The 15,970-nt window shown below is 49.8% G+C and overlaps 1 protein-coding gene across 1 annotated transcript in view; it reads left to right on the forward strand.

The window, feature by feature from the left end:
* LOC144732873 (SLIT-ROBO Rho GTPase-activating protein 1-like) overlaps positions 1 to 15,970 on the forward strand; it is a 54,619-nt gene that overhangs the window by 35,318 nt on the left and 3,331 nt on the right. Inside the window, exons 6-17 of the mRNA XM_078614524.1 lie at positions 2,222 to 2,350; positions 3,364 to 3,585; positions 3,937 to 4,038; positions 4,555 to 4,797; positions 5,701 to 5,785; positions 8,855 to 8,882; positions 9,663 to 9,765; positions 11,074 to 11,134; positions 12,004 to 12,081; positions 12,863 to 12,997; positions 14,203 to 14,308; positions 15,724 to 15,963. Coding sequence (XP_078470650.1) covers positions 2,222 to 2,350; positions 3,364 to 3,585; positions 3,937 to 4,038; positions 4,555 to 4,797; positions 5,701 to 5,785; positions 8,855 to 8,882; positions 9,663 to 9,765; positions 11,074 to 11,134; positions 12,004 to 12,081; positions 12,863 to 12,997; positions 14,203 to 14,308; positions 15,724 to 15,963 — 1,532 coding nt within the window. The remainder of the gene's footprint in view (positions 1 to 2,221; positions 2,351 to 3,363; positions 3,586 to 3,936; positions 4,039 to 4,554; positions 4,798 to 5,700; positions 5,786 to 8,854; positions 8,883 to 9,662; positions 9,766 to 11,073; positions 11,135 to 12,003; positions 12,082 to 12,862; positions 12,998 to 14,202; positions 14,309 to 15,723; positions 15,964 to 15,970) is intronic.

Consider the following 15,970-nt stretch of genomic DNA (forward strand, 5'->3'; position numbering starts at 1 on the left):
GTGTGAGTCAGTGGGAGAGAGAGAGGGGCAGTCAGTCACAGGGCTCTGTGTGAGTCAGTGGGAGAGAGAGAGGGGCAGTCAGTCACAGGGCTCTGTGTGAGTCAGTGGGAGAGAGAGAGGGGCAGTCAGTCACAGGGCTCTGTGTGAGTCAGTGGGAGAGAGAGAGGGGCAGTCAGTCACAGGGCTCTGTGTGAGTCAGTGGGAGAGAGAGAGGGGCAGTCAGTCACAGGGCTCTGTGTGAGTCAGTGGGAGAGAGAGAGGGGCAGTCAGTCACAGGGCTCTGTGTGAGTCATTGGGAGAGAGAGAGGGGCAGTCAGTCACAGGGCTCTGTGTGAGTCAGTGGGAGAGAGAGAGGGGCAGTCAGTCACAGGGCTCTGTGTGAGTTAGTGGGAGAGAGAGGGGCAGTCAGTCACAGGGCTCTGTGTGAGTTAGTGGGAGAGAGAGAGGGGCAGTCAGTCACAGGGCTCTGTGTGAGTTAGTGGGAGAGAGAGAGGGGCAGTCAGTCACAGGGCTCTGTGTGAGTTAGTGGGAGAGAGAGGGGCAGTCAGTCACAGGGCTCTGTGTGAGTTAGTGGGAGAGAGAGAGGGGCAGTCAGTCACAGGGCTCTGTGTGAGTTAGTGGGAGAGAGAGGGGCAGTCAGTCACAGGGCTCTGTGTGAGTCAGTGGGAGAGAGAGAGGGGCAGTCAGTCACAGGGCTCTGTGTGAGTCAGTGGGAGAGAGAGAGGGGCAGTAAGTCACAGGGCTCTGTGTGAGTTAGTGGGAGAGAGAGGGGCAGTCAGTCACAGGGCTCTGTGTGAGTCAGTGGGAGAGAGAGAGGTGCAGTCAGTCACAGGGCTCTGTGTGAGTCAGTGGGAGAGAGAGAGGGGCAGTCAGTCACAGGGCTCTGTGTGAGTCAGTGGGAGAGAGAGAGGGGCAGTCAGTCACAGGGCTCTGTGTGAGTTAGTGGGAGAGAGAGATGCAGTCAGTCACAGGGCTCTGTGTGAGTCAGTGGGAGAGAGAGAGGGGCAGTCAGTCACAGGGCTCTGTGTGAGTCAGTGGGAGAGAGAGAGGGGCAGTCAGTCACAGGGCTCTGTGTGAGTCAGTGGGAGAGAGAGAGGGGCAGTCAGTCACAGGGCTCTGTGTGAGTCAGTGGGAGAGAGAGAGGGGCAGTCAGTCACAGGGCTCTGTGTGAGTCAGTGAGAGACAGAGAGAGGGGTAGTCAGTCACAGGGCTCTGTGAGTCCGAGGGAGAGAGAGAGAGGCAGTCAGCCTTAGGCAGAGGAGGAAGGTATTGAGACTGGGATTGAACAGGGGCAGGGAGCCCACAGCACGGGCGGCTTGTGGAAGAGCCTTCCAGACTGTGGATGCAACAGAGGAGAATGGACGACCTCCGACTGAGCGAAGGCCGACTGGGGGATTTGGGCACAAATCCTTGATTTGCTGGAGAGGGGAGCGCGCGGAGAGGAGTGGAGTGAGATGAGAGGGTGAGGAGTAGGCAGGGGAGAGTGCTTGGAGGATCTTGAAGACGCTGAGCGTGATTGTGAATTCGATCCAGGATTGCATTGTGCGCCAGTGAGGTGATCGGCGCGCTGCGGTGACGTGCTCCTGTGTGCGGGTGAGGGGTCTGGCAGCAGCGTTTTTTTTTTATCTAGTACAGTTTGGCGATTTCGATTTAAAGCTTCTTTCGTGACTGCAGGGATTCATCTTCTTGGCTCTTTCGGTAAAGTGACGTAGAATGGAAATAATAAAATAATAAAAATAAAACATAATAAAATAATTCTCACGACGTTTCGGCCACAACGCAAGCAGCCGTCCTCAGGTGAAGAACAGGTCTGAATGAGACGCTGTCTTCTCGACAGACCTGTTCTTCACCTGAGGACGGCTGCTTGCGTTGTGGCCGAAACGTCGTGAGAATTATTTTATTATGTTTTATTTTTATTATTTTATTATTTCCATTCTACGTGACTTTACCGAAAGAACCAAGAAGTTTGCCGATTGTATGTATGTATGTATGTTTAACTTTTTTCGCACCATACTTAGCCCACCGTGCTAATCGGAAGTGCGGGGGAAGAACAACAAACTAAACACACCAAAAGCAGCTCTAAAGAAATGAGTTTTCAATCTGGATAAAAAAAAATTTTCATAGAATTTGATTTCCCCAAAAACATTGCTGAGTGTGCCCTGCCAGCCACAGTCGGTGCTCGCTGAGTCCGCCCTGTGCCGGCCCGTGTGTGTGTGCGCAGTGGCAGGATAAGTTCATCCAGAGCAAGCTCGCCACTGCCAGGCAGCGGAACGATTACTTGCTGGCGCTGGGATCGGCGGAAACGGCACTCAAGCAGTACTACACGTTGGACCTGCACCGTCTCCTTGACGTGAGACTCACTCCACTAACGTCCTTGTCAACGTAGTCGTCATCGACGCGATCGTCGGCATCATCGACACAATCGTCGTCTACACCATTGGAACCTCATTTGCCAGTAAAAATATGATAATTGGTTTTTTACCCTTCTATCTGGCAACAAAACTGCATTATGACTGCAGGTATTGTGGTCTATGTAAACATGACTCCTTGTCAAAAAGGTGTCAGTTTTGTTGCCAGATAGAAGGGTAAAAAACCAATTATCATATTTTTACTGGCAAATGAGGTACCAATGGTGTAAATGCTTACCCCGAGCTCTCATACTCTGATGGTGCATTGTCTTTGAGTTGTGCGCCTTTTGGCGTCATCTGGTCCAACACCATGTGAGACTAGGCTCTAAGGAAAGCTGTCTCGGGTGTGGACCAATCAACTTCAAGGACAGTGCATATTTTATCAGAGTTGTGTTTTTTGTTTGCATTATGACTGCCGGTATTGTGGTCTATGCAAACATGACTCCTTGTAAAAAAAAGGTGTCAGTTTTGTTGCCAGATAGAAGGGTAAAAACCCAATCATCACAATCGTCGTCATCGACGCTGACTCTGTTGTCTGAGCTGTGGTTCGTGTCGTCGGCGTAATGAACCGTTGGTCGTGTTATCGTCATCGTAAATAATCATCGCCGTGGCCGTCGGAGGATTTGTTGACACCATCATCGTCGTCGTCATTGTCGTTATCATTGGGCATCAAGACAGATGTTGACATCGTCATTTAAATCGTCATCAACATCGTCGTTATGATCATCATCGATGCAGACGTTATTGAATTTGTCATCGTCATCAAACATCATCGTAGATGTCATTGATGATGTTATAATTATTGACGATTATATCATCTTGACATGATCATCTGCGTTGTCGTCATCACGTTGTGGACGTTATTGCTATTGCGCGACACATTCACCACGCCATACGACACACACCATTGGAACACCTCTCACACCACAATCACCGCCGTCGTCTCCCTCCCCAGCTGAACGAGGTGGGCTTCTACGAGGGCCTGAACGGCGCTCTGCGCTGCTACCTCTCGGCTGAGTTCTGTCTCACGGACTCGCGCGCGAGAGCTCTGGACACGGTCGAGCTCGCCGTGAACGGCCTCGTTAGCCGCAGCGACCGCAAGGAGTTCCTCGCGGCCACGGGCCTCGACAAGGCCGTGCCACCCAAGCTCATGTTCCTGGCTCACGCTGGCGACGAGGTACGGCAGGCGGCGACGAGGTTGTGCCGGCCGACGACGGGGAGCGATGGGGGACGACGCGGCGTGGAGAGCGGTGGTCAGTTGTGTGGAGGTGACGACAGCCATAGGGCTCGTGATGGGGGTATGGTATGAGATGACGTATACAATGTAATTGTGACGTATACAATGTAATTGTGACGTATACAATGCAATTGTGACGTATACAATGTAATTGTGACCTATAGGCCCTTTGGTGACGTTACCGCCATTTAGTGGCGAATGGCGGCTGTTGTTTTTGTTGCGTCTTGGGAGGTTTGACTTGCATGTGTCTTTGTTTTGTGTGCCTTGTCTGCATGGCTGTGTCTGTTACAGGTTTCTCAAATCACCGCTCAGGATCGCCTGCATCAAGACCTTGACTCACGATTCCACAGTGTCAGGGCAAAACTCGGGAAAAATAAACTCGAGTGTGAAGAGGTGGGAATGAGCGGTTGTGTTCATCGTTGTCTTCATAGTGTCTGAGTCGTGATTGTCACCAACACCACGATCATCATCATCATCACCACTAACACCATCACCACCACTTCCATCATCATTATCACCACCACTGGCATCATTACCACCACCGCCGTCATCATCGCCACCACCATCGCTACCACCACTACCATCATCACCACCACCACTACTATCACCACCACTGTTGTTGTTGTTTGACTTGCATCCCACTGGGATTTTTGCACACAGCGTTGGTGTACGGTGTATTTTCTGCAATATTTTGCTGTCTTTTCTCGGATTTTCTGTTTGCACTTAGTCACATATTCACTTTAAGATGTTTTTTGTTCATGTTTTTTGTTTGTTGCGGTTGCACCCGATTCAAGAGCCGAATGGCTCACAGGGCTATACCTAATAAATGAACTTGAAATGAACTTGAACTACTATCACCACCACCATCGCCACCATCACCGGCCGTCGCGATATCCCGTCTGCGCGCAGGTGAAGAAAACGATGGACGCCACTCTGAAGTCTCTCAAGGAATTCCTCATCAACGAGGAGGACTACGACATGGCGCGGCTGTTCCGGGTGGGCGAGCAGACGCCCAGGGGCACGGACCCAGATGGTGGAGACGTGGGCGAGGGCGGGGGGGGGAGGACCCCGCAGGCTCCGGCGTCGCCCTCGCCTCTGCCGCTCATCGCTCGGCGCAAGCAGCAGATCGATATGGAGAACTTCTACGTCGACGTGAGTGCAGTCTGACGGGCAACGAAATGACACCCCCCCACCACCACCACTCCCCTGGAATTGAGATGCACACACGCCATGAACATCTGGTCACCCGGCAGCAGCAGCAGCAGCAGCACCAGCAGCCGTATTTGTTTGACAAGCCTTCCATCATCATTGCTTGATACAGCAAGCGTGCTGTGACGGTTCCACCTGAAGACGGAAGCTTGTGTTGCCTCTGAAACGTCGTGATTTTTTATTTTACTTTTATAAATGTTTTCATTTTTTACCTACGTGACTTTACCGAAAAAACCTAAGAGTGTGAATCCTTGCAGTCACGAAAGCTTCAAATGTAGAATTTGACAAGCCTGCCTGTTGATGTGGTGAGGCAAGGGAGGTCGATAGGCCGATGGACTACATTTGTGGAGACACGGAATGGAGTTTTGCTTGTAAATGAGATATTTTTTGCTCAAAATTGCACCACCATCACCAACGTCACCGCCGTCACCATTTCCACCTTCATTGCCACGACCATTTTCATTATCGCCACGACATTCAATGTTGCCAACATCATCATAATCAGTTTAACACGTAGGCTTTTGCGATGCAATTACCAGCGAAACGTCATACTCAAAAATTGTAAATGTTGTGGTTTCACGCTTCAACACACCGGTGGGCTAAAGCAGTGAACTATTTTGTCTTTTGTCAACGTGACACTTTTTTGCTGATTGGCCGTGTCGGGTGGTGGAGGGTTACGACACATTTATAAATAACGCGAACTAAACCCAAAAACGTTGATTACGAATCATCATAATCACCACTATCATTACCACACTCATCGCTTCCACATTCATCACCACCCTCATCGCCACTATCACCATCGGCACCGTTGTACTTTACGACCATGATGTTTGTACCCCGCAGAAGCTGCAGAGTTTTATGGAAATGAACGGCATCATTACGAAACTGGAGGCAAAGCACGGGCTGATGAGTCGCGCGCTCGGCAAGGGTACGCTTTGGCTCGGCACCCACCGCCCACATTTACCCCTTCTTCCTCACACCACAAGCTTGCCTTGGGGATTTATTAACTGTGAATAATCAAACCAATAATAGATATTTCCATTGTCATTCATATGAAACAGGACCCTGCGGGGTGGGCTGGTAGGAATAATACTAATACCGGTACAGGGATATCGACCGGGTATAGAGGAGTTAAAAAGAAAATGATTTGTGCATGGGGGGTGAGCGATGACGCCCACACCCCCCTCCCCACTGACTCGCGCGCCCACAGAGCAAGGATTGCAACAGGCGATGTCATTGGCTGCGCCGGATGCGACGGCCATCTTGTTTAGTTCATTTAGTTCACGGATCGCAGGGGGAGCGGGCGGCCATCTTGTCGGACAGACGGACAGTCGGACGGACGGACGGACACATTAATCTATTGGTGGTCTGGTCCACTTCGTTTCTACCAGTATAAATTAACCCCTCCCCCCCCCCCTCCTCTGGTCCTCGCACCTGATTGGCTCACAACAAGTGATGACATCACGCTTATCCCTCTTGAAGACCGAAACAGGAGGAGGATTTGTCCACAACTCTGGCTGTGGCCTGATGATGCCCGTTGTAATTAGCGGCGAAACGTCACGGCGCCCGAATTGTAAATGTCGTGGGTTTACTCTCCAACACACCGGTGTGCTGAACTTGTAAAGAAGTTTTATTAAAAGCTTTCGTGACTGCAGGGATTCATATTGTTGGTTCTTTCGGTAAAGTCACGTTGAAGGGAAATCATAAAATAATAAAAATAAAACACAATAAAATAGAATTCTCACGACGTTTCGGCCACAGAGAGACAGCTCTGTTTATTCACCTGAGGATGGCTGCTTGCTTTGTGGCCGAAACGTGATAATTTTATTATGTTTTATTTGTTATTATTTCCCTTCTACGTGACTTTACCGAAAGAACCAAGAATAGTAAAGAATTGGCACTTTTTGATCACGTGACAAACCTTACTAATTGGCTGTGCCCGGTGGTGGTGGCGGGTTTAACGACACATTTATATTTACACGATTTAACCCCAATAAAAACCTATTATAGATAACATTACTATTATTACTACCACTACAATGCTTATTTACCCAGCAAAGCCTCGCTGGGTCTCGAGATCTTTGTTCAGGAGGGTCCTGCCAAGTGTTTTTGCAGTAAAGGGGGGCAATGTTGCTGCCGCTGCTGTGTGTAATCTCAATTGATTAATTTGCTGATTAATCCATAATAGAGGTTTTTTGACTTAGATGAAAATATAAATGTGTGTTGTGAAACCTGTCACCACCACGCGGGACGTCACGCGCGTTAAGGACAGACATTCCTGGGCGATTATCGTAGGTATTGGCTGTGTCGTGTGGTGGCGGGTTTAACAACATTTATATTTACGCGATCTAACCAAAAAAACCTCTTATGGATAAATTTGGTCACGTGCTAAACTGATTTTTCGTCTGGCCAATGGCATGGGGTTTTTTTTTTTAGCTGTGGGACGAAACCGGGGAACCCAGAGAAAACCCCACGCGGAAAAAGTGGTGGCCCATACAAACCCCGGGTCGGAAGTCAAACACGGACACGAGTTGCCACTGCACCACCACCCTGCCGGGGTGATCTAAAAATGTTAGATCCTTCATGCCTCTTTCTTTTCCCCCCGATTTAAAATAAATGCGTGCTACCAGCGAAGCGTCGTTCCCAATTGTTCAGCGGTGTGGAATTGCCCTCCCACATCACCGGCGGTCTGAAGCGGTCGTACGTTTGCACGTTTGTTCATCACGTGACGACTTTATTAATTGGCTGTGCCGGATTATGAGGGTATACGACACACATTTTTACTCGCACGTTCTGACCCAACATTTTTTATCATGAATGGTATGTCAGTCGCGAAAGCCTGCACGTTCTGTTTACGCTGTTTCTGCACGTTTGTACGCTGTACAACTCCGCATTGCATCGTATAACTGTCTTGCGTAGACTCGTCACCCTGCGGGCAGTCCGCCACATTCATTGCCACGGCCTCACTTTTTCCCACCGTAACCTTTCCTCTTTCAAAACATGTCTCTCGCTTCCTTCCGCTTTTTTGTGCAAGATTAATTTAATTATTTCCCCCCTTTCACTTCCTCGTGTTTTTGTTTAGCTATCGCTGCACAAAATCAGCAGAGAATGGGTTGGGTTTGGGTGAGATTTTTCTGTGTCCTTTGCCATAAAATCTCGATCGTTTTAATATTTCTTTTATCGCCGCCGTTCTACGAGCAATCAGTGTTTCCTGCAGCTTTGGCCGGCGCTCGTGACGTCCAAGCTATAAGCCGCTGACTTTGGCCTCTGCGAAAAAAAAAAATGCATCTAAAATCGAAAAACAGAAGCGTTTATGACACGAATGCAAATGTGGCAAAGGGAAGTGGAAGGGGGGGGGTGGGGGGGAAGCAATGAGGCAATGATTTGTGTGGGGGCTCTTGTTGAGTTGTTGAGTTGGGGGCAGGGGAGCTCACGATGGATATTAAGTTGTAATTAACAAACAAAAAAACTCAACACATTTGTCCATGACACTATGTGCGTGGCCTTAAAAGGAAAAATATATAGTCGGTGACGTTTTGGCAAAATGGCCCTTCTTCGTAGCACGTGAATGAGGTGTAATGGTTAGCAGGACACCGTTTTTGGGGCGCCAAGGTGGCTATGAGATGTTAACTACCTCGCCTGGTGTACAGGAGGTCGTGGGTTCCATCCCGACCCTGACGCCTGCTGCTGCGTATTTGGAGTTTGCGTGTCTCTCTCTCATCATCATCACGGTGGCTAGGAGATGTTAACTACCTCGCCTGGTGTACAGGAGGTCGTGGGTTCGATCTCGATTCTGACGCCTGCTACTGCTGTATATTTGGAGTTTGCGTGTCTCTCTCATCATCATCACCAGCCTGCTGCTGTTACATTGAATCGCCCGCCCTGAATCGCCGAGCGTGGTGAATTGCTGCGCCGCTGGTGCCCGCCGGCCGATCCGCTGCTGGATGGGCTAACGTCGTTTGTGTGTGTGTTTTTGTGCGATTTATTTTACCCGCAGGTAAGGAAAATGAAAACTCCGGATCAAGGTTTGTGCTGTCCAACTGTGCCTTTCAGTCGCTCGCTTTCTCAAATGTTCTGCACATCGCATCCAATCGCTCACAAAGGATCGCCCCCCCTACCACCCGTGTGGCCTTGGGTCAAGTGCCGTGATGAGTTTCCACGTGATGGTCCACTTCATTGAGCTATCGTATGTGGCCGGGTCGCTTCTGAAAAACAAGCTAATAGCTCAGTTGGTTTTACCTCGTAAAATTAAAACTATAGCTCCACTTTTTTGTGTGATTGGTTTATCCTTCCTGTACTTTGCACTCCTATCGTGTTTTGCTTGTTGTTGTTGTAACCATTCTGACCCCGTGCCCCTACTGAACACGTGTGAGAAAGAGCTTCACGGCTCATCGGATTCCCTAAGAATAAAGAACCATTCTGATTCTAATTCGATTTAAAGCTTTCGTGACTGCAGGGATTCATCTTCTTGGTTCTTTCGGTAAAGTCACGTAGAAGGGAAGTAATAAAATAATAAAAAAATTAAACATAATAAAATAATTCTCACGACGTTTCGGCCACAACGCAAGCAGGACGGCTGCTTGCGTTGTGGCCGAAACGTCGTGAGAATTATTTTATTAGGTTTTATTTTTTTATTATTTCATTACTTCCCTTCTACGTGACTTTACCGAAAGAACCAAGAAGATATTCTGATTCTGTGCGCGGTGGCACGAACCGGCACCTCGCGGCCACAGGCACGCTGGGAAAGTTGCAACAATCTGTGCGCACGTGTGTGACGTTGCCCTCGCTTGCCATCGCCGGTTCAGGCCTCCGTCCATCCCGCCAAAGCCGCAGAAGATCCGGAGGCACCGGCCAGCTTCGCGGGTGGCCGTGAAGCTGTTTAACGGAGACCTCGAGACGTACATCAAGGTGAGGGGGGGGACTTTGCTCGCCTCGAACACGGATCTGCCGCGTTGACGTGTGGATGTACCGATTTAAAGCTTCTTTCGTGACTGCAGGGATTCATCTTCTTGGTTCTTTCGGTAAAGTCATCACGTAGAAGGGAAATAATAAAATAATGAAAATAAAACGTAATAAAATAATTATCACGACGTTTCGGCCACAACGCAAGCTACGCAAGCAGCCGTCCTCAGGTGAAAACCAGGTCTGTCGGGGAGACAGCGTCTGAATGTTGTCGCCTCGACAGACCTGGTTTTCACCTGAGGACGGCTGCTTGCGTTGTGGCCGAAACGTCGTGAGAATTGTATTTTATTATGTTTTATTTTTATTATTTTATTATTTCCCTTCTACGTGACTTTACCGAAAGAACCAAGAAGGTGTGTGTGTACGTTGAACTTCTTTCGCACCGTACGTAGCCAAACGTGCTGATCGGAGGTGCGGGGGAAGGACGACAAACTGGACGCAAAAAGTCGTTTCCAATCGAGATTTATTGCCCCAGGGCTGTTGGGGCAAGTAAATCCTCGTTAATTGGCCGATAACACCTTCATATGTAGAGGTCCGCAGAGCTTGGGATGGGGGGGGGGGGAATATTGGCACAGACAGGAGCCTCCTGAAAAGTGAGGCTGTCACGGGTAAACAAGTGTAACGAGAGTGAATCATTGCGAATTGTCACGTGTTCTTGCGTGCAGCAGTCGGTGTTTATATGAATTGGTGTCTTCCCAAAGTATGCAAAGTATGATCTGTGTTTTGATTTAGTGTGCTGATCTTAAAGGTGCATTGAAAAATGTTGATACTCCGACTGATGCTCCTGCTGTTGTGGAGTGACTCATGCAGCCAGCTATGGCTGCAGGGTTTTGGTGGTACATGTTGTTGATGTCGTTTATTGTGAAAATTCGGTCACAGTTCCTATGATCACTGTTTCATTGCTTTTATGGCTTTATTTTGGTGATTTTTGAAAAGTGTTTTGGTTTGGCCATGTTTGTTTGTTGTAGTACGGAGTTAGACTGATGGCCTTAATCTAAGTTGTCTTGTGGTTGTTGTTGTTTGACTTGCATCCCACTGGGATTTTTGCACACAGCGTTGGTGTACGGTGCTTTTTCTGCAATATTTTGCTGTCTTTTCTTGGATTTTCTGTTTGCACTCAGTCACATATTCACTTTAAGATGTTTTCTTGTTCATGTTTTTGTTTTTTGTTTGTTGCGGTTGCACCCGATTCAAGAGCCGAATGGCTCACAGGGCTATCCCTAATAAATGAACTTTGAACTTTGTTTTCACCAGGAGTCTAACAAGCCTGTGCCCATGGTGGTCGAGAGCTGTGTACGCTACATCAATCTGCACGGTACGACACCACGCCGTATACCTCACCACGGATTGACGGGGTTATCATGGTGGTGTGAGTGGGTTCGGGGTGGTGTGATTGCTGTAACGGTGGTGTGAGTGGTGTAGTCGCGGTGTGAGTGGTGTTAAGGTGGGGTGAGTGGTATTAAGATGGTGTAACGGTGGAGTGAGTGGTGTAACGGTGGAGTGAGTGTTATCACGATGGTGTAACGGTGGTGTGAGTGGTGTAGTTGCGGTGTGAGTGGTGTAAAGGTGGAGTGAGTGTTATCACGATGGTGTAACAGTGGTGTGAGTGGTGTAACTGTGGAGTGAATGGTGTTAAGGTGGGGTGAGTGTTATCACGATGGTGTAGCGGTGGTGTGAGTGGTGTAGTTGCGGTGTGAGTGGTGTAGCGGTGGTGTGAGTGGTGTAACGGTGGAGTAAATGGTGTTAAGGTGGAGTGAGTGGTATTAAGATGGTGTAACGGTGGTGTGATTTCTGTAACGGTGGTGTGAGTGATCTAACGGTGGAGTGAGTGTCATCACGATGGTGTAACGGTGTTGTGTGTGGGTAGTTGCGGTGTGAGTGGTGTTAAGGTGGGGTGAGTGGTATTAAGATGGTGTAACGGTAGTGTGATTGCTGTAACGGTGGTGTGATTGCTGTAACGGTGGCATGAGTGGTCTAACGGTGGAGTGAGTGTCATCACGATGGTGTAACAGTGTTGTGTGTGGGTAGTTGCGGTGTGAGTGGTGTTTAGGTGGGGTGAGTGGTATTAAGATGGTGTAACGGTGGTGTGATTGCTGTAACGGCGGTAGAGTGGTGTAGCGGTGACGTGATGGTTGTGCGAGAGCTCGCACGCTCGTTCTAACGCTCACGATTCTGACTCCGCAGGGCTCCACCACGAGGGAATCTTCCGCATATCGGGATCGCTGACACAGATGACCGAAATCAAATCGGCGTTCGAGAGAGGTGCGACATGCAGCGCCACCATCCGGATATCGGGGTCGATCGACGTTGTGGATGGTGGGAGAAGGGATTGTGGGATGGCGATCATTGAGGGTTGATTTCGGTTCTTTTGGGGTTGGTGGCGGTTATCCGGGGCTGGTGGTTGATAGGATTGAGGAAATGTCGATCATTGCCGTGGATGGCCGGAATCGGGGCTGATGGCGTTCCACGCATGCTGATGATGGTGGCTTCATAATTCTACGTTCGTTATTGGGGTTGATTGCGGTTATTGGGGTTGATTGCGGTTATTGGGGTTGATTGCGGTTATTGGGGTTGATTGCGGGGTTTGGGGTTGACGTTACATATCACGTGTTGATGGTGTGTTTCACGTTCGATGTCGGTTATTTGGGTTGATTCCGGTTATCGCGTGTTCCTGGTGGTTTCGTGGTTTATTCTTCTGGTCATCGTGGTTGATCCCAGTTATCGGGGGGGGGGGGGGGGCTTGACGTCATATGTCACACATGCTGATGGCGATTTAAAGCTTTCGTGACTGCAGGGATTCATCTTCTTGGTTCTTTCGGTGAAGTCACGTAGAATGGAAATAAATAATGAAACATAATAAAATAATTCTCACGACGTTTCGGCCACAACGCAAGCAGCCGTCCTCAGGTGGAGAAACAGGTCTGTCGACAGAATGATTTTATTACGTTTTATTTTTTTTATTTATTATTTCCATTCTACGTGACTTTACCGAAAGAACCAAGAAGATGCTGATGGTGGTTTCGTGGCTGATTCCGCTCACCAGGTGAGGACCCGTTGGATGACGATGACGACGGGCGGACGATAGACAGCGTGGCTGGCGTGCTCAAGGCTTACTTCCGGGGCCTGGAGAAGCCTCTCTTCCCCTCGCACATGTACCAAGACTTCCTGGATTGCATCAGTAAGACACGCACACGCGCACACAACATATCCCCCGTATAGCGTTTAACCATCGTGGCAAGTGCCGTTATCAAGCACACGTGAAGGCCCGCACGGCGCATGAGGGGCGGGCGGGGGGGTGATGCAGCCAGCACTATGCCCGGCCGCCTGTGTCATCCCACACACCGCACCGGTACTCGTTTCAGGCTGAGCCGACCTAGGGGAGGTTCCGAAGTGGTTCTGTGTGGAGTGGTGGCATAGCGGTTGTGAATGGGCTGCTCGACGAATGCGGTGACCTGGGTTTGATTTTCGGCCACACTCTGTGAGAGTCAGTGGCGAGTGACGTTTGAACCTTGCCCCAAACGGAATGTGTGGGCTACATGAGGGATCGTTGTCTTGACAGACAAATATTCCTCCTGTAGCCTCAACAGACTGTTGGGGCAAGTGCTGTTTTAGCGAGCACCTACGAAGGCCGACACGGCACACGAGGCGGTGGGTGGCCAGCACCACGCCCGGCCGCCTTTGTCTCCCTCATGGCGATGTTTACACACCGCACCTGGCTACTCATTTGAGTCTGAGTCGACCTAGAGGAGGCCCAGGACCGGTTCAAGCATCCGCCACTGGTGGTGGCCGTCAGCGGGAACCGAACTCGGATCGCCACGTGAAGCGCTACGCTACAACAACCGACTATGCCAACAAAATAACAACATTTCCCAATAAGTGGCGGTGATGCCACCACGGCGCTTGTGCCAGGCTATGTGCACGTTGAGGTCTCGTGAAATGTAGAATCCCCGCTGGCAGGAGGTCACGGGACAGACCCAAGTGCCATGGGTTCACTGACTGAGATTACTGGCCCACGCACCACATGTGACCCCGACTATGCCAACACAACAACAACAACCGCCATTCGCCAATAAGTGGCGGTGACGTCACCACGGCGCTTGTGCCAGGCTATGTGCACGTTAAGGCCACGTCAAGTGCCGAACGCCCGCTGGCAGGTCACGGGGACACACCCAGATGCCATGGGTCCATTGAGTGAGATGACTGGCCGATGCACCACCTGTACCCCCTACTGTGCCACAATAACACACACACACTAACACACACACACTAACACACACACACTAACACACACACCTACACAAAGAGCGTCTTGCCTCACCACCACCTGTGTAGCATGCCGATGGTAACAGGCGCTCGCTAACAGTGATTGCGTTCGTTACCCAGAAATCTCTGAGCATCATAAGAGGATCGCTCACCTCCGGGACCTCATCCGCAAGCTCCCTTGTCCCGTCATCGTCGTCCTCCGCTACCTCTTCACTTTCCTCAACCAGTGAGTTACGGCCACAGTCATCACCTCATCAGCATCATCATCCTCATCATCATCGCCATGATTGTTGTGTTCCGTTACCTCTTCACGTTAACAAAAGATACCAGTTATAGCCACCTCCTGAATATCATCATGGTCTATATTCTTGGTTCTTTCGGTAAAGTCACGTAGAAGGGGAATAATAGAAATATAAAATAATAAAATTCTCACGACGTTTCGACTGCAACACAAGCAATCATCATCATCATCAGGTGTGAAATCCACAGCAAGATAATGTGAAAATAAAAATGTGAATTTTATTTCTTGCTGTGGATTTCACACCTGATGATGATTGCTTGTGTTGCAGTCGAAACGTCGTGAGAATTTTATCGTTTAATATTTTTATTATTTTATTACTTCCCTTCTACGTGACTTTACCGAAAGAACCAAGAATTTGAATCCCTGCAGTCACGAAAGCTTTAAATCAATATCATCATGGTCATTATCGTCCTCCACTGTCTCCGCCTCCTCAACGTTATTGTGATCGTCGTCATCGTCATCATCATCATCATCCATGTTCTATTCACCGCTGGATCAAGACCTTTCCGAGCCTTTGTTAATCCCTTATGTGGGCCCAGAGTGGAACAATCCATCTAGGGCACCTGGATTTCATCGCTCCATCTCCACGGTTGACGTAATTTCGCCGATGAAACACTTCGGAGGACAAACACGCGTGTTGGGAAACAGATGCAGAATCCTGAAAAAGAGCTTTATATCTCATCGGATTCATCAAGTACGAATAAATATTCTGATTCTGGGTGATTTTTTTTTGTTATTCCAGTCGGCTGGAACAGTGTCTCCATCCTCAAGCGAACGTTGTTTTAAGTCCTCGTCTCTGTCGGTGGCCTGCCCTGATTGAACTGGATATTCCACATTCCTATGACAGGAGGCTAATAGAACGTAAAAAAACACTCGTCAGTTGATTCTGACAGGTGATTAATAGGTCGGTTGGAATGTTGCACTTTTACAATGAGCTGTGTGCAATGTTTAAACAAAAGCGGTTATGAAATGTTTACAGTTGAGCCAGACTGGCGCAGGGGAGCACTTGACACTTTGATAGCAAAACTACAATCCGTTTCTATTTTTTATATCTTACAACAACATCTAATGTGAATAACTACAACCTGGCAGTGTGCTGCTCATATCTCCCATCCCTCCCGATATCTCCCACTTCTCCCACGTCTCCTCCCTCCCCGTGTCTCCCTCCCCGTGTCTCCCTCCCCGCGTCTGCCTCCCCGCGTCTCCCTCCCCGTGTCTCCCTCCCCGCGCCTCCCTCCCCGCGTCTCCCTCCCCGCGTCTCCCTGCCCGCGTCTCCCTGCCCGCGCCTCCCTCCCCGCGTCTCCCTCCCCGCGTCTCCCTCCCCGTGTCTTGCCCTACAGCCTGTCGGGCTTCCGTGATGAGAACATGATGGACAGCTACAACCTGGCGGTGTGCTTCGGGCCAACGCTGGCACCCGTGCCACCCGAGTTCGACCAGGTGATGTGCCAGGGCGGCTCCATCGAGCTGGTGAAGCTCATCCTGGTGGAGGCCCACGCGCTCTTCCCGTCACCGCGAGAGCTCCCGGGCCCCATCTACCGGCCCGTCCTGGCGCCCGACAACGAGGACGACGACGAGATGTGGTGCGGA

This window comes from Lampetra planeri, chromosome 44 (genome assembly GCF_965212315.1).
Source record: "Lampetra planeri chromosome 44, kcLamPlan1.2.h2, whole genome shotgun sequence".
Classification (NCBI taxonomy): domain Eukaryota; kingdom Metazoa; phylum Chordata; class Hyperoartia; order Petromyzontiformes; family Petromyzontidae; genus Lampetra; species Lampetra planeri.